Here is a 26,780-nt window from a genome sequence, read left to right on the forward strand (position 1 = left end):
ATGCCTGAAACTAATACATTGTAAATAAACTATATTTCAATAAAAATCTTTTTAAAAACAATTTTTAAAAAGTACCAGTATCCAATTCTAACTCAATTCTAACACGGGCACATGTGCAGTAGACACTGTATAAAATAGTGTAAGATTATTTTTAGCTACAAAGAAGTGGGAATGATTTCAATGTCCATCAGTAAGAAATGGATAAATACTGTGTAGTTTATTCATGATGAAACACTACATAGCAGTTATAGTTAGTGAGCTTGATCTGTTTATTTCAACGGACATTAAAAAGGTAAGTATGTACAATACATGCAGTATTATAGTACTTACTTAAGACATACTTACATATTGTTTGTGGATGTTTATACATATATATTTACATGCATACAACATATATAACTGTAAACAAGTGGTGGATGGACACACGCTGAACTCTTAGTAGCATGAGGGGAATGCAACCAAGTGTGGGGATTAGAGTAAATTTTGGTATCTGTAATATTTTAATAACAAAATGACTAGATGGAAATAAAATACATAATAGAAGTATGAGTGCTTGTCACAGTGGTCTCTGTACTATTCTGCATCTTTTAAATTGCTGTAAATTAAAGTCATACCTGATACTAAGTGCTGGAGTGCATGTGAGCTGTGTTGCTCACTGAAAGCTGATGAACACATCTGCAACCCTGGATAAATATTGGCTAAACGCGTGTTTTCTTAGGAATGCTGCAAGGCCTGCCGGATGGAATGCTCCCCTACCTGCACAGAGACACAGGTACTGCTGCCTGGGGCAGAGCTAGGCTTTTTCAATGTCCCAGGGAACTCTAGGCTACAGCCCCAAGACCAAGCATGTGAACTAGAATACCTGCATGGATGAATTCCTGCAGGCACCTGTATCACAAAGGGATGTTCCCATGGCAGGGTAAGCTTTTCATCTGGAACACGCCACAACCTCCTGGGTCTGTCATGGTCGGGAGGGCATTTTGTTGTTGTTGTTGAGTCATTCAGTAGCGTCTGCCTCTTTGCAACCCCATGGACTGCTGCACATCAGGCTTCCATGTCCTTCACCATCTCCCGGAGCTTGCTCAAACTCATGTTCATTGAGTTGGTGATGCCATCCAACCATCTTATCCTCTGTCCTCCCCTTTTCTTCCTGCCCTCAGTCTTTTCCACCATCAGGGTCTTTTCCAACGAGTCAGCTTTTCGCATCAGGTAGCCAAAGTATTGGAGGGCATGATACGAAGTAATTAAGCACTGTCAAGAAATGTGAAAATACTGCACATTTTTTTCATGGTTTTTTGGGAGGAGTGTTAACCTGGGTCTACTTTTTATTTTTTAAAGTTTTATTTAATTATTTTTGGTTGTGCTCAGTCTTCACTGCTGCACAAGCTTTTCTCTAGTTGTGGCACTCTCTAGTTGCAGTACTCAGGCTTCTCATTGCAGTGGCTTCTCTTCCTGCTGTGGTTCCTGCATTGGCAGGTGGGTCCTTTACCACTGAGTCACCAGGGAAGACCTCTGTCTACTTTTAAAATGGCATTATTTACATTAGATTTTTCTCTGAGGTTAGAATTAGCTGTAGATCTTGGAAGATAATCTTGTTACCATGTAATTTATGATTCATTCATTACTCCAGTCCAGTCATTTATTCATCCATCCATTTACACTTAACAGATGTTTCATGAAATACCTAGGATAGGCAGCCTTCTGAGATGCCCCCAGGATTCCTGCCCCTGTTGTACATTTCCTAAAAATTTATTGAGTATGTTGGCACCTGTGAATCTGATAAGATTTCACACTCATGATGAGGTTCTATTATATGGTAAAGGTGAATTTATTTAGATATAATTAAGGTCTCTGACTAATTAACTTTGAGTGAATCAAAAGGACATTATCCTGAATGGGCCTGACCTAATCAGGTGAGTCCTTTAAAAGATAGTCCATGTCTTGCCAAGAGAGAGATTCAAACGTGGGAAGGCCTTCTCTTGCCAGCCTTGAAGATACAAACAGCCACACTATGGAGAGGATCATGTGGTAAGGCAGGCCGCCTCTGGGAGCAGAACACCTCAGTCCTACAACCCCAGGGAAGTGAATGCTGCCAACGGCCACACAACATTGGAAGGTGACCCCCTAGCCCCAGATGAGATGCAGGCTCTTGGATGATACCTTGCTTGAGACCCTAGCTGAGCATCCAGGTAAACCATGGAAACTGAGATGATAAATGAGTGCTGTTTTAAGTTACTAAGTTTGTTATGTAATGAGAAGGGGAAAACAAGTACAAAATCTGTTATATATCAGTTACTAGGGCTGCAGAAACGAAGAAACACCATCCCTCTCCCAGAGGAACTCAACAGTCTCATGGAGGAGACAGAAAACTTAAAAGATAAATTTAAAGTGAAGGAGTTATCATGGAAATAGGAGAGGAGTGCAAATGAGTATAGCTCTGTTCTTTCCTTGGGGCTCATTGGCTGGGTGCCATCAACCTGGAATTTTCTGTGTCTGTGCATTCCTCCTCCACCTACTACATGGAGAAAGCCTGTTGGCAGTTAAGAGAAAACAAGGTCAACAAACAGAAGTAGAGCTGAGAAGACAAAATCCAGAAGATGTTTGATAGCCAGGTCCACCTGAGCCTGAAGCTAGCTTGATTCTCATCCCTCCCAGTTAAAGGAACCAATAAACCTTGGGGAGATTTTGTTACCTCCAACCCAAGTGTCCTGACTAATTCATACAGATATATGTGTGTGCTTAGTTGCTCAGTTATGTCTGACTTTTTGTGACCCCATGAACTGTAGCCCACCAGGCTCCTTTGTCCATGGGATTTTTCGGGGAAGAATACTGGAGAGGGTTGCCATTTCCTCCTCCAGGGGATCTTGCCGGACCCAGGGATCCAACCTGTGTCTCCTTGTCTCCAGCATTGCAGGCCAATTCTTTACCCGCTAAGCCATGGGGGAAGCCCTAATACAGATACATATTTGGGTAAACAGTATGGTACGTTCTTCAGTTCAGTTCAGTTCAGTCGCTCAGTCACGTCCGACTCTTTGCGACCCCATGGACTGCAGCACGCCAGGCCTCCCTGTCCATCACCAACTCCGCAGTTGACTCAAACTCATGTCCATTGAGTCAGTGATGCCATCCAACCATCTCATCCTCTGTCGTCCCCTTCTCCTCCCGCCTTCAATCTTTCCCAGCATCAGGGTCTTTTCAAATGAGTCAGCTCTTCACATCAGGTAGCCAAAGTATTAGAGTTTCAGCCTCAACATCTTACATTCTTAATAAATTTTACCCTGGTCACTATCAAACTGATTATTAATATGAAGTAATTAAGCACTGTGAAATCTTTAAGGGCAGCCAACTCATTTTGGGGTGCTTACCAGGAAGAACTGAGTTATGTGTGCTGCAAGAGAACATTATAACACAAACAGGTCACTCCTAGGATTCAGGACAAGAGTAGACATGTCAGGTGAGGGTTTTGCAATTAGACGAGCTGCCTGGCTTGCTTATGATTTGGAGTCACACTGAATGGGTCTCTGGGCCACAACCAGCAGATGACGTGCCTGGATATGCCCCGCTGATCACATCCGCTGGGTGTGTTTGTCTGTCTTCCCAGAAGGGGAGGGACCATGCATTGTCAACCACACCACATTCCACCAGTAGGAGTGATTTCTAGGAACAGGATGCCAGAAGAAAGCCCTAGACGTTTGAACAAATCAGGTCATTCAGACCTGCAGTCAACTCCTGCCTCGATATGGCCTTCCTCCGGCCAAACTGGCCCGCAGACCTCGGGAACTTGGGCTGGCTGTGGGTGACCTGGAAGTACTGGTTGATGCCACTGTTCTGCTGGTCCCTGCTGGATGCTGCTGACATGAAGTCAGATTCTGTGACAGATGGCTCAAACTTGGCCTTAACCCTGGGCTTCAGAGGGTGCTGGGGATATTGGAAATTCTGGGAGCGTGCTTTTTTGTGCATGTACATAGGCCTGTCAAGTTGACCCTCAAAGCCATCATTCCAAGATGTGTAATGTGTTGGTCTCTGGAGCTCAGGAGTCAGGGCCTGACTTTCTGAACTTTCGCCAACATAAAAATAATGCACCCCATGGAGGTCGGTCAAGGAGCGAGGGTGGAAGGCCCGTCTGCTCACCTGTCTCCTTGGAACCTCCTCCTCTTCTTCACTGAGCTGTGGAGAAGCCAGGGGTGCACACGGTCTCATGTTCCTGGGGTACATATCCACAGTGTCCCCAGAGGTGTCTATCTTGAAATGTCTTTCTGGCCAGAAAGTTGAATGTTTCTTTTGCTGAGAGTCACGTTCATTAATGAGATAGTATCTGAGGGCGTGGGACCGAGGACTGTGTGGCACCAAAGCTGAGACCCCTAACCCATGGTTGATTGGCTGAAGATCTTTTCGGAAAAGAGGTTCTGAGTGAACGTCTTCAATGTGCTTTGTAAACATCCCAGGTGTGCAGGATCTGCTCCTATGAAGGTCACTTGTGCTCATACGTGGGCCACATGGATACCTGAAAGACAGAGGCTGTTAGACACCTGTGGCTTTGGTGTTCTCAGAGCCCCAAGCCATACAAGTGTTGCAGGACAGGTGGCCGCTGCCTCTACATTTTCATCAAAACCTGCTCTGAAGTATCAATGAGTGTCCAGTGGGGACCTCCCTGGTGGTCCAGTGATTAAGGCTCCACGTTTCCACTGCAGGGGGTGCGGGTTCCCTCACTGGTTGAAGAGCAAAGATCCCACATGCCATGAGGCCAAAACACCAAAAGGTAAAACAGAAGCAATATTGTAACAAATCAAACCTGACACATCAGGGCCCCCCCTCCCCAACAGGGGAGAGGAGGAGAGCGCCCAACTCCTGCAAGACATTCAGGAAACTCATCTGCACAGGGAGCTGACCACACCGCACACAGGCTGGTTCAGGGGACTTACTATCCTATCCTAAACTTCCCAGTCGTAACCTCAAGGATAGCATTTGGAAATCGTAGTGTCTTTGTCCTCCAATATGAAGACAAACCAGGGTCAGGTCCCTTTGAATGCAGCAGCTCAGTAACAGAAGCTACAAGATAGACTGATGTGAGGCAATAAGCAATAAGAGCAGGCTTCAAGAAAAGGAACCAAGGACCACACTATTAACGAGTGCACAAAAGTCTTAGAACCCCTATTCCAAATGCCACCTTGAATAACATTATAATAAAAAAAAACATCTAGGAAAAATTTTTAAGAAATGTGTAGGACCCTGTATTAGTAATAGCCTGTGTAGTGTTAGTCACTCAGCAGTGTCTGACTCTTGCGATCCCATGGACTGTGCTCCACTGTCCAGAGGATTCTCCAGGCAAGAATACTGGAGCTGGTTGAAATGCCCTCTGCCAAGGGATCTTACCAACCCAGGGATCGAACCTGTGTCTCTTGCGTCTCTTATGTCTCCTGCACTGGCAGGTAGGTCTTTATCAATTTTGCCACCTGGGGAGCCCCAGTAGTCTGCAGGGCACCATAAAAGAAAAGCACACACTGGATGCCTTAAACAGCAGAAATTTATTTTTTCACAGCTCTAGCGGCTAGAAGTCCAAAATCAAGGTGTTCTTAGGGTTAGTTTGGTCAGACTTCTTTTACTGGCTTGTTGACAGTCCTCTTCTAACACTGTAGTTCTTGTTTAGTTGCTAAGTCGTATCCTACTCTTTTGCAACCCCATGGACCGGACTGAGCCTGCCAGGCTCCTCTGTCTCCATCCTCACAGAAGGAGACAGAGTTCTGGGTGTCTCTTCCACTTCTTATAAGGATGCTTCCTATTGATTAAGCCACCCTTCCCCCCTACCCCCGGTTTGGCCCCATTTAACCTCTAACCTCCTTATAGACCCTGTCTCCAAATACAGGTGGTTAGGGCTTCAGTATATAAATTTTGAGGGGATACAGTTTTGTCTATAACATTCTGGCTTTTGGCCCCCCAAATTCATGTCCTTCTCATGTGAAGAATACACTCACCCCATTCAACATCTCCAAAATTCTTTAGGCCTAGGGGCTTCCCCAGTGACTCAGAGGTAAAGAATCCACCTGCAATGCAGGAGACACAGGAGATGCAGGTTGGATCCTTGGGTTGGGAAGCTTCCCTGGAGGAGGAAATGGAAACCCACTAGAGTTTTCCTGCCTGGGAAATCCCAGGGACAGAGGAGCCTGGTGCACTACAGTCCATGGGATCACAAAGAGTCAGACATGACTGAGTGACTAAACCACGACTAAACCAGTGTGTCTAGGAATTGTGGAGTGCATTCTGTGAACATTGCCCCTGATCATCTCTGCCATGTAGCTGTCCAGATTCTTGGACAGTTCCTCCCCATAATGTATGGACAAAGATTGTCACCTTCAGTTACGCTACCACAAGTCAAGGAACTACCAGAAGCCAGGACAGGCTTGGAACAGATCCTTCTCTAGAGCTTTCAGTGGGAACAGGGCCCTGCAAACAACTTAGGCTCAGACTTCCAGTCTACATAACCAAGAGACAATACATTTCTGTTACACTAAAAAAAAAAAGAATGTCACCTGCCATTTCTTTAAACCAAAAATGTAAAGCCATCAGGCACAGCAGCTACCCAAAACAGGGCAGCCTGAGGGAATTTCAGAATGGAGAAAAATAAGATACTGGCCCTAGGTAGCTGAGATTCAAATCAAATGAATGATTTCAATGAGCCCAGACTCTTGCATCTTTCCATAGAATAGGGAGCTCAGCTCGGTGCTCTGTGATGACCTAAAAAAGTGGGATGAGGGTATGGAGGGAGGCTCAAGAGGGAGGGGATATATGAGTACATATGGCTGACTCATGTTGTGCAGCAGAAATAAACACAATATTGAAAAGCAATTATACTCCAATAAAAATTTTTTTTTAAAGCACTAAAATTATTAAGTTGAGTTGTCTGTATTTTGCTACTAGCAGTTATCCTTTGATGTTCCACCGCATGGTTGCTGCTGCTGCTGCTGCTAAGTCGCTTCAGTCGTGTCCGACTCTGTGTGACCCCATAGACGGCAGCCCACCAGGCTTCCCTGTCCCTGGAATTCTCCAGGCAAGAACCCTGGAGTGGGCCACTGCATGGTTATTTTCCAGCAAAACTTCCTATGTATTCTGACTTCTCCCTTACCTCTTTGGAACAGTCCCTCAGAACTATCTGAGATGCATGTCCTAGGCCATAGTCCTCACTGTGTGTGTGTGTGTGTGTGTGTTAGTCACTCAGTCATGTCTGACTCTGCGACCCCATGGACTGTAGCCCGCCAGGGCTTGCCACTTGCCACTTGCCCACTCCGGTATTCTTGCCTGGGATTCTCCAGGCAAGAATACTGGAGTGGGTTGCCATTCCCTTCTCCAGGGGATTTTCCTGACCCAGGGCCTCCTGCATTGCAAGTGGATTCTTTACCATCTGAGCTACCAGGGAAGCCCAGTCCTCAGTAAGTCTGCTGAATAAAACATAATTCTCAAACTTTAGGTTGTGCGTTGTTTTTTTTTTTTCAACCGACATCTCTCGAGGACTATTGGAATCCCTCCTCCTTGCCAGAACCCAATATATACACAAAGACAATTCCTGTTAACTTACTGTCTTTAAAACAAGACAATCCCCCCTGCCAAATAACCCTCCTATATTTTATCTATATTGTTTTCACTGTGTTACATTCTGATCAAATATAATTCTCCATATAAGTTATGGCCAGTGTGTCCTTTTCGATATCCAGTCTCCATGAAAAGACCACAGGGTTCTGCTTTCTTATGTGTAGGTACAATTGAAATAATTGACCCACATAATGCAGAAATGGTCTTGCCAATAACTTAGCCAGCCTAGAACTAAAATATAAAAGATCTTGCCCATAGTGAAAACAAACAAACAAAAAAGATAAAAAATTTAAACAACAAAGACCTACTGTATAGTACAGGGAACAGTAGTCAGTATCTTGTGATAACCTATCATGAAAAAGAATCTGCAAAAGAATGAGGTGAAAAGAAAGTGAAAGTCACTTGTCTGACTCTTTGTGACCCCACAGACTGTAGCTCACCAGACTCCTCTGTCCATGGGATTTTCTAGACAAGAATACTGGACTGGTTAACCATTCTCTTCTCCAGGGCATCTTCCTGACCCAAGTATTGAACCCGAGTCTCCCGAATTGCAGGCAGATTCTCTACCCTCTGAGTCACCAGGGAAGTTATATGTATATATCTATGTTTATATAACTAATCACTTACTAATGTGACTTTGTAAATCAACTATACTTATTATAATAATAATAAAGAGACAATGTTCTAATTCCAAAGAGACTCAAAGGCCTTGGTGGTTCAGCATCACATTTCTTTCCAGCCTCATCTCCTGCCTCCCTCCCAGGCTCTCTGTGTGTTTGTGTTCAGTTGCTTACTCGTGTCTGACTCTTTGTGACCCCATAGACTCCTCTCTCAGGTGCACTCTGTCCATGGGATTCTCCAGGCAAGAATACTGGAGTGGGTTGCCATTTCTGTCTCCAGGGGATCTTCCCCACCCAGGGATAGAACCCACGTCTCCTGCATTGCTGGTGGATTCTTTACTTCTGAGCCACCAGGGAAGCCCTTCCAAGGCTCCCTTTTCTATGGTCATTTTCCAAAGATGCTTCACTTCCTTATAACATCATACCTTTGTTCATGCTTATTCTCTGCTATGGTACATTCTTTAATTTTTTTGTTTTTTATTTTTAATTTTTTTGTTTTTTATTGTTAATTTTTTTGTTTTTTCTTTATAACATTCTCTCTATATCCCCAAACCAAAAATATAATAAATGGAGATGGGTTAAATAAATCATAGTGTGTCTGTATAGCGGAATAGTAATGGACCTTTTCAATTACTAGTATAGTAATATACACCTCATCTTTATTGAGGTATAATTGACATAGAAAAATTATATATGTTTCAAGTACATAACTTGATTTAATATATGTATATATTGTGAAATAATTACCACACTCAAGCTAATGAACACATTCATCACCTCACACAGTAACCACTTTTTTTACACAAATACCATTGTCTTCTTTTTTTTTTTAATCTACTGCAGTGTCTCCTTTTTTTTTTTTTAACTTTAGCTCTTACATATACATGTATCCATTCTCCCCCAAACTCCTCTCTCATCCAGGTTTCCATATAACATTGAGCAGATTTCCCTGTGCTATATAGTAGTGCGTCCTTGTTGGTTATCCATTTTAAATATAGCAGTGTGTATAGGTCCTTGTCGGTTATCCATTTTAAATACAGCAGTGTGTACATGTCCATCCCAAAGGTCCTAACTATCCCTTCCCCTTATTCTTTCCCCTCAACCCCCTGGCAATCATAAGTTTGTTCTCTAAGTCTATGAGTCTCTTTCTGGTTTGTAAGTCCATTTGTATCATTTCTTTCTAGATTCCACATATAGAGTATGTCATACGGTATTTCTCCCTCTCTAACTTACTTCGCTCAGTATGTCAATCTCTTGGTCCATCCACGTTGCTGGAAATAGCATTATTTCATTCTTTTCAATGCCATTGTCTCCTTTTAATGGAGGGATTTAATTGACTAAGAACTGCAAACGTTTTTTTTTTTTTTTAAACTGGTATAGGTCTTAGGCAATACTGTCTATAACCAAGAATGCTCAGGAACATAGTTTGTTTCTTAATAAATAAAAAGAATTGTACATTGTCACCAGGTGCGGTTTATCCCAGATATACAAGAATTGTTCTTTTTAAGTCAATTTAAAAAGTGGCTTTTCATCAATACTAGTTTATGGGATTTTCCTTGTGGTCCAGTGGTTAAGACTCTGGTTCCCGATGCAGGGGGCATGGGTTTGATCCCTGTTCAGGGAAATAGATCCCACATGCTGCAACTAAGACCTGGTGCACCCGAATAAATAAATAAAAGTTAAAAAAAAACACACAGTTTATTACCCAATACTATGGTACATTCTTGGCTTTTCTCCATTAGTGAGCTCTTAGTCTTTAAGGCCGAAGTCCGTTTCTATTAAATATTTATGCATTCTCCATGTAGACTTACCCCGTCCTCTGAAAGTATATGTTTATCACAGAAGTATAGCATTTATCACTTTATATAAAAATTACCTGTATCACTCTCCCACTATACTGTCAACTCCTTGAGGCAGAGACTGTGTCTGATCATCTCTGCAGCTACAGTAACCACAGAGACTAGAGTTGATTCTCAATAAAAGCTTGTTGAATTAGACACTAGAGAATTCTTTACAATAAATTTGTTTTGGGAATTCATGAGTTAGAGTGTTGCTGCCATTGATAAGCAAACAATTGACACACTAAGTGGTTAAGATTTCACCTCCCAATGCAGGGGGTGCAGGTTCGATCCCTGGTTGAGGAACTAAGATCCCACATACCTCCTGGCCAAAGAACCAAAACATGAAACAGAAGCAATATTGTAACAAATTCAATAAAAGACTTTAAATATGGTTCATATTTTAAAAAGTCTTAGAAAAATATTGATTTAAAGGATAAAATAAAATTAATCCCAGTCTTCATTAAAGTCCCCAATGGAAAAAAAAATTTTTTTAAGGCATTTTCTTTTCATAGGCTATAGAAATAAATACCCTAGGCTGGCGGGAAGGTTTGCTTATAGGTTACATGGCAGAAGGCTGAGAAGGAAGAATTCATCCTGCTTGATAACCTTTGTCCTCTCATTTCTTCTCAATAGCAGCTGTCACAGGAAGAAGTGGCCTTGTGACATGCAGCAGAAATGGAATGTAATGGCTCTCACTTCCTTGGAAACTGTTAGGGCCTTTGAAGCGTTAATGGCTTTTTATGCTGCTTTTTATGGCCCTGGGCCATCACTGGAGGGTATCACCAAGGAGGCAGATTTTCTGCCGAGTTGCAGATGACTCACCTGGTAGAATAATGCCTAGACCTGGAGAAGCCAGGAAGAGGGGAGCTGGGGCTGCCGGGCCCTGGCTGGGGGCTCGGGGTCGTGGGCTGGGCAACGGTCTCCACCCTACTACTCCTGCTGCTCGATGAGTCAAAATTGACCACAGTGCCGTTGTTCTGGGGTGTCACCGAGTAAGCCGAGGACAACTGGCTGCCGAGATCACTGTCCTTGGGAAACCTCTTGGTGGTTTCATCCTGGGTTTGGATGCGGGCTGCAGGAAGAGGGAGGGCAAGGGGAAGACACACTCAGGTTGGTGTCACTGCCAGTATCCTGACTTCCTGCAGGTGCATCTAGAGTTGTGTGCACTTGCAGATACTCCTAGCCAGATGGGTGACACTTTATCATTCAAATCATTTCTTCACTGAGAGTTGGAGTTGGAAGGAAGTGTTGTTGTTTAGTTGCTCAGTCATGTCTGACTCTTTGCGACCCCATGGACTGTAGCCTGCCAGGCTCCTCTGTTCATGGGATTTCCCAGGCAAGAATACAGGAGTGTGTTGCCATTTCCTTCTCCAGGGGATCTTCCCAACCCAAGGACTGAACCATGTCTCCTGCATTGGCAGGCGGATTCTTTACCACTGAGCCACCTAGGAAGCCAGAAAGGAGTGTCGGAGGAATCAAACGAACTCCAAGCCTTTTTAGCTGCCCCATCTAATGGCCCCATTAGCTCTGGGGCTCTGGTCGTTTATCTATGTAATGGATATAGTGGAGCTTGGATGATAATTACGATGTTTTAGAAACAATTCAGAGAACATTGTGAAAAACAAATGTGGTCTTGGGCTGGAAAATGAACATTAGAGGATGATATTGCTATCCCGAGAAAATTTATAGAAATCCTAATTTTTGAAGGCAACTGGAACTAAGCTGAATTATGCTCCATTGGCAAATAATACTTGACAATGACAGTGGAATTTGGCCACCTCATGCTAAGAGCCAACTCATTAGAAAAGATCTTGATGTTGGGAAAGATTGAGGGCAAGAGGAGAAGTAGGTGGCAGAGGATTAGATGGTTACATAGCATCACCGACTCAATGGATATGAATCTAAGCAAGCTCCAGACAATGGTCAAGAACAGGGGAGCCTGGTGGGCTGCAGTCCAGGGGGTTGCAGAGTGGAACACGACTTAGTGACTGAACAACAATGAAACAGTGGAATTTTGTAACATAAGCTACAGTCTCTTCCCACAGCAGTTTTTATGTGTAGGCTTGCTCTCTGAGAAAGTGGTTGGAGCAAACACAACCCTGAGGCCTCAAGGCTCTTAGGCATTTTCCTGGAAGGAAACACATCCCTCCCAATTAGTTCTGGATTAAAGCAGATGAAACGGGACTTCCCTGGTGGTCCAGTGGCTAAGACTCTGAGTTCTCAGTGCAGGGGGCCCAGGTTCCATCCCTGGTCAGGGAACTAAGAGATTGCATCCCACAACTAAAAATCCCATGTGCCAAAACTAAGACCTGGGGCAGCCAAATAAAGAAACAAATAAATATCAAAAAACCATCGAATTAAAAAAAAAAAAAAAGGAAAAGCAGACATAAGAACCAGCCAATAGAGCCTTTAGGGTCATTTTCTCATTCATTTTCTGCAGGACAACATGAGCCACGCAATTTTGCCATTGTCTGGTGATCCTTCTGGCTCATCCCATGACTTGTCAGTGGCTCCAAGTGGCAGATGTGTTTCCTTTGAGTTGTACCTGTCCACTTTCCCCTCCCTTCAGCCCACAATCCTCCTTATATTTTCATTCTTTCTACAGGGATGTTCTTTCCTTCTCCCTGGATAAGCCTAGATGGGAGCAAGTGTGTCCAAGAACTGCTGGGCAAGACAGGAAGAGGTGAGCCCATTGGGCTTGGATTCCTTACTGGGAAATCTGTTTTCATGGCTGGACCTGCCCACCTGACATTGTTCTGCAGGTGGAAGACACAGAGGCCCCCACAGGGTCATGGGGGACATGACCCAAGGGGCAGAGACAGGGGAGGGCATCTTGCAAGGAAGAAATGAGCCACTGAGAGGAAGTACACAGATGTGAACAAGGCCAAGTCATTCTTATGGGCTTCCTCCAGAATTTTGTGCTGCTTTTTCTTGCCTATTTCAATATTTCCTTCTGATTTCAGACATGTTTTGGGATTATTCACAGGCTTAGGTCTGGTGTAAAAATTATAGATACAGACCAACATTTATATCCTAAGATTATTTTTTAAAGAAGGCTTTAGGTTACAGTTTTTGTTTCATTTTTTATTTTATTTATTTTTGATCACACCTTGAGGTATGTGGGATTAGTTCCCCAACCAGGGACCGAACCTACACTGCCTGCATTGGGAGCACAGAATCTTAACCACCGGACCACCAGGTATTTGCTTATCCCTAGATTTTTATTGGGTCTAATTAATTGTGAAAACTGAACTAGAGTAGGAAGTTTTGTTGTTGTTGTTAGTGTTGAACCTTAAACTGCTGTTTTTTAAAAAATGCCCACCAACTGAGACATCAGGAACTCTTGTTTGTACTTACCTTCTACCATTTGGGCAACTTTTTTCCTATCTTCAGATCTTGCCTAAAATATAAATGATAATCATACATTTGTTCTGGATTTAGCAGGAAGGAGTAACAAATACTATTCTTATGGGGACTGGGGAAGGTGCTTGTAGCTGGGCCATCATTGCTCATAGTTGCGCCATGGCCAAGCTACTACCATCACCTGAGGACAGCATCTGCTGACCCTAAGCCTGTGACTTGAATGAATACATGCTGATACCTGAAAGCTGAACTTTAATCCCTGGCAAGTTTCACTTTTAGGGGCAGCTGTTTGATAGATTTTGTTGAGATTCTGCTAAGAATGGTTTGCCTGAGACACAAAAGAGAAATATGCATCCACCACATGGCAGACGTGTTTTCATAAAAATGCACTTTGCAGCTCCGGCTGCATCTCTCTCTCTCTCTCTTTCCTTTCTTTCTTTCTCTCTTTTTTTTTTTTTTTTAAGTGGCCAAGCCATGCAGCCTGTAGGATCTTAGTTCCCACATCAGGGATTGAACCCGTGCCCCCTGCAATGGAAACCCAGTCTTAACCATGTGACTGCCAGGGAAGTCCCCAGATACATTTTTTTATTTGACTTGTTATGAAACAAGTTAGTGTTTCTTCCCATTAATTGATATTTATGAGAGTTTAAAAAAAAGAAAGGTGGGAGTTTTTCACATGGGGTTCTGGGGCTGGGGTGAAGCAAGTGAGATCTCCAGGGGCCAAATTTAAGGAGGAGCTCACACTTGGGGCTGTGAGAGCACAGGGTCGATGTGACCCTCTGAGTCTGTGCCTCTAAATTGGGCACCCTGGTGCCTCGCTTGTCTCCTCCTAGTCCCAGGCCTAGGGGAACACCTGGGATGCATGCAGAGGAGGAGAAATTGTGGAAAGACTGGTGAGTATTGGTCATTCTCTGACTGTTCTGAGATCTGTGGTTTGAGCCCCAGACACGAGAGAAGGTACAGTAAGTCCCCTCCATACAAAACTTCAAGTTACATACTTTCAAAGATGTGAACATGCATCCCATCAACATCTGGCCTGAGTGACACCTCAGCTCACCCTCCGTCTCCTATTGTTGACGACCCTTCAGCTCCACCATCTCCCCCTCCACTCCCTCCTCCAGTCAATAACTCTTCTTGCCTGTTCACTCGATGAGAGCCCCTGTGTGCCAGCTGCTGTACTGTGCTACTGTACTTTTCAGGGTATTGTACTGTAGGATTAAAAATGTTTTATTTATTTTGTATGTCTGTTTGTTATGTACTTTTTATGTGAAAAGCATGATAAACCTATGACAGAACAGTGCTGCTGCTGCTAAGGCGCTTCAGTCGTGTCCGACTCTGTGCGACCCCATAGACGGCAGCCCACCAGGCTCCCCTGTCCCTGGGATTCGATTCTCCAGGCAAGAACGCTGGAGTGGGTTGCCATTTCCTTCTCCAATGCAGGAAAGTGGAAAGTGAAAAGGAAGTCTCTTAGTCGTGTCTGACTCTTCATGACCCCACCCCATGGAGGAGCCCACCAGGCTCCTCCGTCCATAGCATTTTCCAGGCAAGAGTGCTGGAGTGGGGTGCCATTGCCTTCTCCAATGACGGAACAGTGATATATAGCCAATTATGCTAGCTGAGTACCTATGCTAACTTTTTGGACTTACAAACAAATTGGACTTACAAATACACTCTCTGAACAGAACTTGTTCATTATGTAGGGGACTTACTGTAATGACAACCAGAAATTAAAAGATAGGGAAAAGGTAGGTCTTTGAGTCTAAACAGTGTCTTTGGATTCAGATTCCAACTTGACATGGGACTGGGGAGGAATCCTTTCTCCCCTCCCAGTCAGCAGAGCCAGAAGAGCCTAGTCCATTGTAAGCTCCGTGTGGTCACAGGAGAGGATGCTGATGCTCAGCCCCTTTGCTGAGGGCTTCAGCAAAGCGTCTGGGACAGGAAGCTTATTCTGACAATAGAGGGCCTGGGTATTCTTGTAACGATATAGCCCTGGGAGGTCCTGACCAGGGGAGGGAGGGCCAAGAGTCCAAGCATGACCTCATTTGTATTTCCTGGCCAGGGACATCAGTCAGATGGCTAACACACATTCAGAACAGTACAGGTTACACAATACTTGCATTTTGGATCTGCATTCTGAGCTGGTGGTTGCTGAGTTTTAAGGATCTTGCAATGCTCTGCAGGTAATAGATGAGCATGCTAGGGTGGAAGAGCACAGGGTGGTGAGTGTACTTCATCTCCTTTCTCAGCTTTTCTGGCCGTGTTCCCCGCCAGATGTGGGCGACCAGCCAACCCCCACTCCCACCCCAGCCCACCCTCTGAGGACAAAAGGTATCAGCGAGTTCTCAGACTGGTGAGCACCAGGAAGGGGCGGCATTCCTTTTCTCTCTCCTGATTTTCAAAGCCACCTCCGTGGACCTGAAATTCTTCACAGGTGACAACAGTAAGGAAGGAGTGAAGATGGGTGAGGCATTTACAGTGCAGCATGCCAGGAATCTTGGATCCACTATTTGATGTTCTTTTCCCTTTAAGTCAAAACAGACACTACTGAGCTGCACTATAAAATTCCATGTTGAGAGTAAACCTCTGGAAAGTAAAATAATGATAATGACACTAAACCCCATGATAATGGCCACAGCAATGGCTCAAATCCTGGTGATGAATCCATCATGCTCTGCCTCCCTGGTCCCCATGGGATTCAGTGTTCCAGCTCAGATCATCAGGCTCCTAAGTGACTTTTGAATGAACTCACTGAATTTATACTCTTACTGGGAAGCAGTGATTTTCTTGTTGGCCAAACACATAGAAGTCCCCCCAGAACTGGCAGGAAAGTACTCACAAAAGTAGCAGTACGGCTGGCAGGATGACCACAGGGCTACTGATATACCCAATCACAGAGCCAAACCACGTGGGAAAGTCCTTCTCAATGGTTTCTGACACGATGTCATAAATTTTCTCTTGTCCACTGTGAGAAAGAAAACCATAATTCCAGATTATATTGCTTTTGGCAGAAGGATCCTGTGAGCCATTAAAAAAAAGGAGGCAGGGGAACTAGTTGGCTAGAGTCCAATCCCCAAGTCAGTTTCACAGCTTAAGTAAGTATCTGATGAATGTGGATGATATGTAAGGTTCCTAAGATGATACCGTCTGAAGTATTCATTTGATTAACATGTAGACTTGAAGATGAGGTCAATAATTACATGGGGGTATGAATCAAGATTGCCCGGAGAAATATCAATAACCTCAGATATGCAGATGACACCACCCTTATGGCAGAAAGTGAAGAGGAACTCAAAAGCCTCTTGAAGAAAGTGAACGTGGAGAGTGAAAAAGTTGGCTTAAAGCTCAACATTCAGAAAACGAAGATCATGGCATCTGGTCGCATCACTTCATGGGAAATAGATGGGGAAACAGTGTCAGACTTTATCTTTTTGGGCTCCAAAATCACTGCAGATGGTGATTGCAGCCATGAAATTAAAAGACGCTTACTCCTTGGAAGAAAAGTTATGACCAACCTATATAGCATATTCAAAAGCAGAGATATTACTTTGCCAACAAAGGTCCGTCTAGTCAAGGCTATGGTTTTTCCAGTGGTCATGTATGGATGTGAGAGTTGGACTGTGAAGAAAGATGAGCACCGAAGAATTGGTGCTTTTGAACTGTGGTGTTGGAGAAGACTCTTGAGAGTCCCTTGGACTGCAAGGAGATCCAACCAGTCCATTCTGAAGGAGATCAACCCTGGGTGTTCTTGGGAAAGAATGATGCTAAAGCTGAAACTCCAGGACTTTGGCCACCTCATGCAAAGAGTTGACTCATTGGAAAAGACTCTGATGCTGGGAGGGATTGGGGGCAAGAGGAGAAGGGGACGACAGAGGATGAGATGGCTGGATGGCATCACCGACTCGATGGACGTGAGTTTGAGTGAACTCCAGGAGATGGTGATGGACAGGAGGCCTGGCGTGCTGCAATTCATGGGGTCGCAAAGAGTCAGACACGACTGAGCGACTGAACTGAACTGAACTGGTGTGTGTATAAGGTTTACAAAGACAGACTCTAAATGTTACATAAATGTATCAAAACTGACTTAAATGGGATTTCCTCAGTGGTCCAGTGGTTGACTCCATGCTTCCAATGCAGGGGGCGTGGGTTTGATCCCTGGTGGGGGAACTAAAATCCCATAAGCTGCACAGCCAAAAAATAAAATTAAAAAAAATCAAAAAACCCTAACTGAAAGCAAATCCTAGATGGAGATACCTCTAGGGACTTCTGTCTTGATGCAGCTAGATAAGTGTAGAATCAAAAGTGACACTAGGGACTTCCCTGGCCCCCCAGTGGTTAAGACTCCATGCTTCCAATGCAGAGAGTGTGGGTTTGATCCCTGGTCAGGGAGCTAGGATCCTACGTGCCTCATGGCCAAAAAACCAAAGCATAAAAAACAGAAGTAATGTTGTAACAAATTCAATAAAGACTTCAAAAATGGTCCACATCAAAAATATCTTTTTTTTTTAAAGTGACGTGGACAATCTTTTAGTAAAATCTTTCTGAGTTCTAGCAATGCCTTTCCCCATTTTGATTTTAAGTGGGCTGTATCTTTTAAAGATGAGCACAAAGATGATCATATTTGAGGGCAGCTGGCTTAGCAAGTGAAGAACACTGGTCATGGATTTAAAAGACATGAATTTGCAGTCTCTCTCTGCTGTTGACCTGCTTTGTGAGCCAGGAGAATTCAGTTCAATACAGGAGTCCTTTCCCTTCTGCTGTCAGTAGCTCCAGGCAGAGCCAAATAAACTAAAATAACTTACCTGTGCGTGCATGCTCAGTCATGTTCAACTCTTCTGAGACCCCAGGGACTGTAGCCCTCCAGGCTCCTCTGTCCATGGGATGCTCCTCTATTAATGGCAAGAATACTGTAGTAGGATGCCATTTCCTATGCCAGAGAGTCTTCCCTACCCAGGGATCTGACCCAAGTCTCTTACTTATCTTGCATTGGCAGGCAGGTTCTTTACCACTAGCGCCACCTGGGAAGCCCTGACTTACCTGAATGGTCCACAATTTAAAGATGGTTTGTACCGGACAATAGCAAAAATGGTTGGCAGCATGCACAGGAAGAGCATAAACAGGAGCATTGCCAAGTAGAAATTGTTGGATCTGCAAAGAAAACAAGTGCCAGGTGTTGAGTTCGTTCCCTGGCCAGCTGCCACTGGTGCGTATGTATCACCCCACCTCTCCTGCCCCCCAAAACATCAACACAGAAACTGTAGCCCTAACTCTCTGGAAACAGAAAAATATCCTCCTCCCATCACTGCTAAGGAAAGGGTCTGTCACAGGGTCACAGGCAATTTAGCAAACTAGAAATGGATACTCCAAGGAAATTAGTGATCACCCAGCCCAACCTGCTCATCTACTAAACACTTTCTGAGCACCTGTCCACCTCAAACCAAGAGAGGGGTGACCACATGGCCAGTAAACCTAATTCATGGAAAAAATCTTAGAACCTTTGTCCCACCCACCTGAGTCCTTAAGTAGTGATTCCCTGTCTAGTCCCCAGCCTTGAGCTTGTCCCCTATGTCTGAGGATGGTGTGACTCCTTCATTGTGGTTCTTAACTCTCTCGCTTGGATGTGTCTTTCAGCCTTTCATCTGCTCTGCTCCTAGCTTCTCAGGGTGAAAAATAGTTCCGCCTGATTAAGCCCTGGGCCCTGGATCCTAAGTTATTATCTGAAAGCTCGGCCACTCAGGCTTCCCCTGAGGACAGTGCAGGTCTCTTTGGTGATCTGTCCACCTACAGATTCTCAGACAGCACGCTCTCTCTAATGAAATAGACTGACTAGAAGAATAAAGAAAATATCGGGCCACTTAGAATGTAGTAAGTAGGTGAGTATTAATCTGTGAAGCCTTTCTCTATTTATGCACACACATTCTTTACACATGCATGCTAAGTCGCTTCAATTGTGTCCAACTCTGTGAAACCCTATGGACCATAGCCCACCAGGCTCCTCTGTCTATGGGATTTCCCAGGCAAGAATACTGGAGTGGGTTACAGCGCCCTACTCCAGGAAATCTTCCCAACCCAGGGATCAAACCTGTGTCTCTTATGTTTCCTGCATTGGCTGGCAGGTTCTTTACCACTAGTGCCATGCAGGAAGCCCACACATTTTATATAAAATGTATATATACATATAAATATGTATAAATATATATATATATATATAGGAGCTGAGAAAGTTCAGACGGTAAAGAATCTGTCTTCAATGCAGAAGACCTGGGTTCAATCTGAGTTGGGAAGATGCCCTGGAGAAGGGAATGGCAACCCACTCCAGTATTCTTGCCTGGAGAATTCCATGGACAGAGGAGCCTGGCGGGCTATAGTCCATGAGGAGTCGGCCATGACTGAGTGAGTGACACTGATGATGATTAAACTTCAGGAAAAAGTTGTAAAGGAAGTGTCATGAGCTTAAAGAAGAGTCGTGATTCCTTCCAAGTTCGGGGTGGAGGGGAGCAGTGGGCACTGGCAACGGCTTCAGGGAGAAAATGCAAATGGAGGGTGAACAAGATTTTGACAGGCAGAGAGCTGGGGAGACCCCCCTGGATAAGGCAAGTGTGGTTGATGTGAGTTCTCTCCACTCACTGACCTGGAGGCCCGGAAGACTTGCTGGTGCGGTGCATTGCAGGTCAGCACGGCCCAGCTGCGCAGGTACATGAGCCCAATGAGTTTGAGGACGTTGAAGGCAGGGAGACATGGGGAGAAGAAGGCTCCCATCCTGAAACCACAAGGGGAGGCCAGTTAGCTTCTGTTCTCCACATTCAAGATGTGTACTCTGTGCTTAAATAACTGAGGAAGCCCCTGGAAATCTGAGATCCAAAACCTCCACCTTCTGGGAATAAGACTAGTCACTTCTGTGGATGAGCTGAGAGCCTATTTTAAAATAGCCTTTTAAGAAAAAACCAGAAAGGACTTCTCTGGTGGTCCAGTGGTTAAGACTGCAAGCTCCCAATGTAGAGGGCACAGGTTCCATCCCTGGTTGGGGAACTAAGATCCCACATGATGCACTGCTGCTGCTGCTGCTAAGTCGATTCAGTAGTGTCCGACTCTGTGCAACCCCATAGATGGCAGCCCACCAGGCTCCCCCGTCCCTGGGATTCTCCAGGCAAGAACACTGGATTGGGTTGCCATTTCCTTCTCCAATGCATGAAAGTGAAAAGTGAAAGTGAAGTCGCTCAATTGTGTCCGACTCGTAGCAACCCCATGGACTGCAGCCCACCAGGCTCCTCCGTCCATGGGATTTTCCAGGCAAGAGTACTGGAGTGGGGTGCCATTCACATGCTGCACAGCATGGCCTAAAAAAAATTCTCTTGACACAGGAATGCTAAGTGTCTTTTCACAGTTAGCAAGGGAAAGACCCTCTTCTGGTCAAGATACAAACAGTGGATAACTATGATTCTGAGTAGGCTCTAGATTTTGCCTATCTTTGGTGAGGGCTAGGGTTTCCCTGGTGTCTCCTGCCTGCAAAGCAGGAGATGCAGGATATGTGGGTTCAATCCCTGGGTCAGGAAGATCCCCTGGAGGAGGGCATGGCCACCCACTCCAGTATTCTTGCCTGGAGAATCCCATGGACAGAGGAGCCTGGTTGGGCTACATGGAGTCGCAAAGAGTTGGACACAACTGAAGCGACTAAGCATCTAAGCATGCATGGTGAGGGCTACATTAATCAGTTATTGACTTTCAGTTTCCATCAACATATGTGCAGCACAGCTACTTTTGTTGCATCTTGGGCTGTGCATCCTCACACATTTTGGCCCATTTAACCTTCTGCAATCATAGAGGGGGAGTAGGGACTTCTCTGGTGGTCCAGTGGTTAAGAATCTGCCTTCCACTGTAGGGGACATGAGTTCAATCCCTGGTTGGGAAACTAAGATCCCACATGCTAAGCGACAACTAAGCCCTCATGCTGCAATTAGAAAGAAGACCACACATAGCAATGAAGACCCAACACAGTCAAAAATAAAAATAAACAAGCATATTAATATAAAAATAAAATAAAAGGAGGGGTTAGTATCCAAAGTTGGGTCTGGGAAAATTAGGTAATTTGCTCAAAGGCTAATAATAAGAGGGTGACCTATATCAACCAAATTGAGTGCTTTTGGGAATGACAGGCCTGGAATAAAATACCAGGGAAACAGAGATACAATTACCCTGCAAATAAGTGCCAAATAGGGAATGAAACCCAGAACTTCTGACTTAAGGCTAATCTGCTTGTACTAGATGCTCATTCAATACAATACTTGTCAAATTTGGATTTAGCAGCAGGAAGATAAATATAGATACAAGGATACGTTTGATAAGTAAAACTCTAAGAAAAAACTTTTGGTTTCTCACATCAGGCAAAAAGATCACTGTCTATGTGATGTGAGGCAACACACTTGGCTTCTCTTTTCTTTAGTTTCCTCATATTAAAATGAAGAAGAAAATACTAATTACCTCACAGGGTCTCTATAAGGATTTAACCAATTATTATAGGTAAAAAAAAAAGTGCCCAGTATCTTGCAAATGTTAAATAAATGTTATGTATTATTTTAATACTATATTTATGAAAATATTTTTCAAAATAAGTGGACTATAAGAACACAGAATTAATTTTTTTTCTTGCAATGATATCTTTTTAAAAAAATATTTATTTGGCTGCACCGGGTCTTAGTAGTGACACTCGGGATCTAGTTCTCTGACCAGGGATTGAGTCCAGGCCCCCTGCATTGGGAGCTTGGAGTCATAGCCGCCAGACCATCGGGGAAGTCCCAAGAACACAGAATTTGAATAAAGGAGTATTACTTGATTCTCTATTTCTCCTGCATTTTACTGTATGATGAGAAGAGATTGTGTCTTGTGAATGTGTGGGACATTCAGGCACTTCTTCCTTTTCTTTGTTTGCTTGTATTTTAACAGAGAGCACTTTAGGGGGTCCAGGAGGGAAAGCCAGAGGTGAAGGAATGATTAGGGAGCTCTCCACCATGCCCCCAGGGACACACCTGTCCATGCGGATCAGATGATCCCTTCCAGCCTTCAGCATCTTTATGAACATGATTGCCATGTCTGGGAGTTGCCCTGGGTGAGCAGCTTTCCCTAGAATGGGTCTGTCTATCCAGCGGATGGATGGTCGTGCACCTGCGCTTAGTGAAAAGATGAAACGAGAGGACTTCCCTGGTAGCACAGTGGGTAAGAATCCACCTGTCAGTGCAGAGGACACAAGTTCAGTCCGGGAAGGTTCTGTGTCCCTGTTTGGTCCGGGAAGATCCCACAAGCTTTGAACCAACTAAGCCCATGCACTGCAACTGAATCTGTGCTATAAAACCCATGCTCCACAACAAGAGAAGCCACCACAGTGAGAAGCCCATGTACCTCAATAAAGAGTAGCCCCACTCACTGCAACTACAGAAAGGCTGCGAAAGCAACCAAGACCCAGGACAGCCAATAAATAAATAAATGAATAAGTATTCTCAAAAAAATATGAAAGGAGAGTGGGGTGCTGAGGGCAAGCTCTCCTCTGTGATACAGCTACTGGAGGAAGTCCCCCTGAGGGGTCAGCAGCCACTCCTCCTAGCCTCCCCCTGCCACCAGCCCCACCTTCCCCAAAAGTTTATTCTACTGGTTCTTGGTTCTTATGCAGTTTTGTTTGCTTATTTGTTTTGTAGGGACTGATAGTGGTTGAACTGGACATGGAACAACAAACTGGTTCCAAATAGGAAAAGGAGTGCGTCAAGGCTGTATATTGTCACCCTGCTTATTTAACTTATATGCAGAGTACATCATGAGAAACGCTGGGCTGGAAGAAGCACAAGCTGGAATCAAGACTGCCGGGAGAAATATCAATAACCTCAGATATGCAGATGACACCACCCTTATGGCAGAAAGTGAAGAGGAACTAAAAAGCCTCTTGATGAAAGTGAAAGTGGAGAGTGAAAAAGTTGGCTTAAAGCTCAACATTCAGAAAACGAAGATCATAGCATCCGGTCCCATCACTTCATGGGAAATAGATGGGGAAACAGTGGAAACAATGTCAGACTTTATTTTTTGGGGCTCCAAAATCACTGCAGATGGTGATTGCAGCCATGAAATTAAAAGATGCTTACTCCTTGGAAGGAAAGTTATAATCAACCTAGATAGCATATTGAAAAGCAGAGACATTACTTTGACAACAAAGTTCCGTCTAGTCAAGGCTATGGTTTTTCCAGTGGTCATGTATGCATGTGAGAGTTGGACTGTGAAGAAAGATGAGCACCGAAGAATTGGTGCTTTTGAACTGTGGTGTTGGAGAAGACTCTTGAGAGTCCCTTGGACTGCAAGGAGATCCAACCAGTCCATTCTGAAGGAGATCAACCCTGGGTGTTCTTTGGAAAGAATGATGCTAAAGTTGAAACTCCAGTACTTTGGCCACCTCATGCAAAGGGTTGACTCATTGGAAAAGACTCTGATGCTGGGAGGAATTGGGGGCAGGAGGAAAAGGGGACAACAGAGGATGAGATGGCTGGATGGCATCACTGACTCGATGGATGTGAGTTTGAGTGAACTCCAGGAGTTGGTGATGGACAGGAAGGCCTGGCGTGCTGCAATTCATGGGGTCACAAAGAGTCGGACAGGACTGAGCGACTGAACTGAATTGAACTGATAGTGGTCTAAAAATGGACTATTTCCTTCATCATTCCTTTCCACAAAATGCTTCAAAAACCATTACTGAAATGACTATTCATATGAAATCCTTCAGTTATAAACTGTTTATGTCCTTTCCTAATTCTTATGACTGTGTTTACTATGGTCACACCCCATTCAGTCCAAGTAAATTAAAATCTCAGCCCACATTTAGATGTGAGCACAGGCAGGAAGAAGCTTTGATACATACCAAATCATTCCTTGGTTGTAGACTAAATGTAACACGTTTTCTGCAATTTTGAATTCCCCGTATTCAGGCTACAAGGGAAAATGAACTTCTGCATTAAAAAACATTCCAAAGTTCTTTGTGTAAACCAGTTTATTATAATAACATTCATAAAATTCTTTGCTCCCACCATCTGTGTGGCCATCCCAGAAAATAGTGAATGGGGAAAAAAAAAAGAAATGGAAACTTAGTTTTGTACATCCTTTCTCTCGTCCCTTACATGTTTTCTCTCAGACATGTCAGTTTCCCAGCCTGGCCATCAGGAAAGGGTGGATCCAGCAGCATCTTACTTACAAACTTGCTCTCCAGGTCCCAGCACCAGTAGTCACTTAAGTACCTAACGAAAAGTCCTCGGAAGAAGTCTATGAGCAGAATGCTGGCCACGGTGAAGAGCATGTCAATGATGGACAGCTTCAGCATCTCCTGAAACACAAGGCATCCTTGCATGTCACCATGCCCAGCCCTCCCCACGGCCACTTCCTCATCAGGATCCTCCCATCTCTGTTCATTTCCGTGACATGAACCACTGAGCCAGGGTGACTTCATTTTTGGCACACAATGGGCGCTCAATAAATATTTGTTCATCTGGGGACTTCCCTGGTGTTCAGTGGTATAGACTTCACATTCCAATTCAGGGAGGCCAGGTTAGATCCTTGGTTGGGGAGCTAAAATCTCACATGCCTCGGGGCCAAAAAACCAAAATGTAGATCAGAACTAATATTGTAAAACATAAAACAAATTCAATAAAGACTAAAAAATTGTGCATGTGTGTGTTCAGTCATGTCTGACTCTTTATGACTCCATGAACTGTAGCCTGCCAGGCTCCTCTGTCCATGAATTTTCCAGGCAGGAATACTGGAGTGGGTTGCCATCTCCTTCTCCAGGGGATTTTCTCAACCCAGGGATGGAACCTGTGTTTCCCTGCCTTGACAGGCTGATTGTTTACCACTGGGCCACCTGGGAAGCCCCAAAGTGGGAAGACTAAAAAATGGTCCACATCAAAAAAATGTTTAAAAAAAATTGTTCATTTGAATTTTTATATTTGAGGCCGGCATTACACCAAACCAGGAAAAAAAAAATCTATGATTCGGAGCCATTTAATAGGAGACCACTTGAGGCATGATTATGGGATGATACCTAGGGAGTGAGATTCTCTACACAAGACAATAGAGCAAATGTGAGGCAGATGGGCTCAGAGCACAGAGTTTGGAGCAGATGCCTGCATTTGGGGTATCACTCTGCTTTTACATGTGTGCATGCTCAGTCGTGTTCAACTCTTTGTGACCCCATGGACTATAGCCCGCCAGCTTCCTCTGTCCATGGGATTTTCCAGGCAAGAATACTGGAGTGAGTCGCCATTTCCTCCTACAGGGGATCTTCCTGATCCAGGGATCAAACCCAGGTCTCCTGTGTCTCCTGCATTGCAGGAGGATTCTTTACCGCTAAGCCATCAAGGAAGCCCCTTAACTATCTGTCATGTGGGTAAGTTACTTAACCTCTGTGCTTCAATTTCCTTATCTCTGGTTCTAAGGATGATAACAATAAAATTCTAGACTAAGCACTTGCAACAGGGCCAAGCACATGGTTAATACTGCAAGAGTCTTTACACTGGTTATTATTATTTGTTTTGAGACCTGGGCAATCTTAAACCCCCAATGAACTTATTTTTCTTTTCTATAAAAGAGGCATAATGGCAGTCAGAGAGTTGCTAGATGAAATCGACTCAAAAGGGTTTTGTAAAGGACAGCAACCTACCTGTCCAACATAGGTCTCCCAGCATTGGTCTTGTGGACTCCGGGTGGAGACCGTGGTCTTGTTGGCTCCTGAGAGAGGTGAGATGTAAGTTGGAATGTTGGCCTCTTCCGAGGCCCACGTGCTGTTTCTCCTGAGCCCTATTCCAGGCCCAAGTGTGGACCATCTCTCTTCTCCGGGGGCTGCCCTGGTGGCAAAGAAGACGGTAGAATCTATCCAGTGACTTGTGCTATTTTGGGGAGCAGCTTCCTGCAGACAGAGGGAAGGAAGAAAAGAAGTTGCTCAGTTACAGTTAGTTCCCAACATGTGAACGAGTTCAGTTCTGAGATTGTGTTCATAAGTCCAACAAAGTCAGCCTAGGTACCCAACAAACACAATCTGCTGTATAGTACTGTACCGTCATAGGTTTATAATACTTTTCACACAAATAATACATTAAAAAACAGACCCCAAAAATAAACAAAACATTTTTATTCTTACAGTACAAGACCTTGAAAAGTACAGTAGTACAGTTACAATTTAGCTAGCACACAATAGCATGTTCACATCTTTGAAAGTATGCAACTTGAAGGTTCATATGTAGGGGACTTACTGTATTTGTAAGTAACAATCTATCATGAACACCAAGGGTATCATTGCAATGCTTGGGAATAATCTCTTTCTGTATCTCTGTTTCTGTCTCCATCTCTCTGTCTT

At 44.2% G+C, this 26,780-nt stretch overlaps 1 protein-coding gene across 1 annotated transcript in view; it reads right to left on the reverse strand.

Annotated features, from left to right (window-relative positions):
- Positions 1-3,684: 3,684 nt before the first annotated feature.
- Positions 3,685-26,780, reverse strand: part of TMC3 (transmembrane channel like 3) — a 53,331-nt gene continuing 30,235 nt past the window's right edge. The window contains exons 13-22 of the mRNA XM_005889741.2: positions 26,088-26,333; positions 24,627-24,755; positions 24,297-24,364; positions 20,037-20,165; positions 18,443-18,553; positions 16,245-16,370; positions 15,526-15,604; positions 13,403-13,445; positions 10,868-11,117; positions 3,685-4,504 (exon numbers count right to left, since the gene is read on the reverse strand). Coding sequence (XP_005889803.1) covers positions 3,685-4,504; positions 10,868-11,117; positions 13,403-13,445; positions 15,526-15,604; positions 16,245-16,370; positions 18,443-18,553; positions 20,037-20,165; positions 24,297-24,364; positions 24,627-24,755; positions 26,088-26,333 — 2,001 coding nt within the window. The remainder of the gene's footprint in view (positions 4,505-10,867; positions 11,118-13,402; positions 13,446-15,525; positions 15,605-16,244; positions 16,371-18,442; positions 18,554-20,036; positions 20,166-24,296; positions 24,365-24,626; positions 24,756-26,087; positions 26,334-26,780) is intronic.

The sequence above is a fragment of the Bos mutus genome, chromosome 21, assembly GCF_027580195.1.
Source record: "Bos mutus isolate GX-2022 chromosome 21, NWIPB_WYAK_1.1, whole genome shotgun sequence".
NCBI classification, from domain to species: domain Eukaryota; kingdom Metazoa; phylum Chordata; class Mammalia; order Artiodactyla; family Bovidae; genus Bos; species Bos mutus.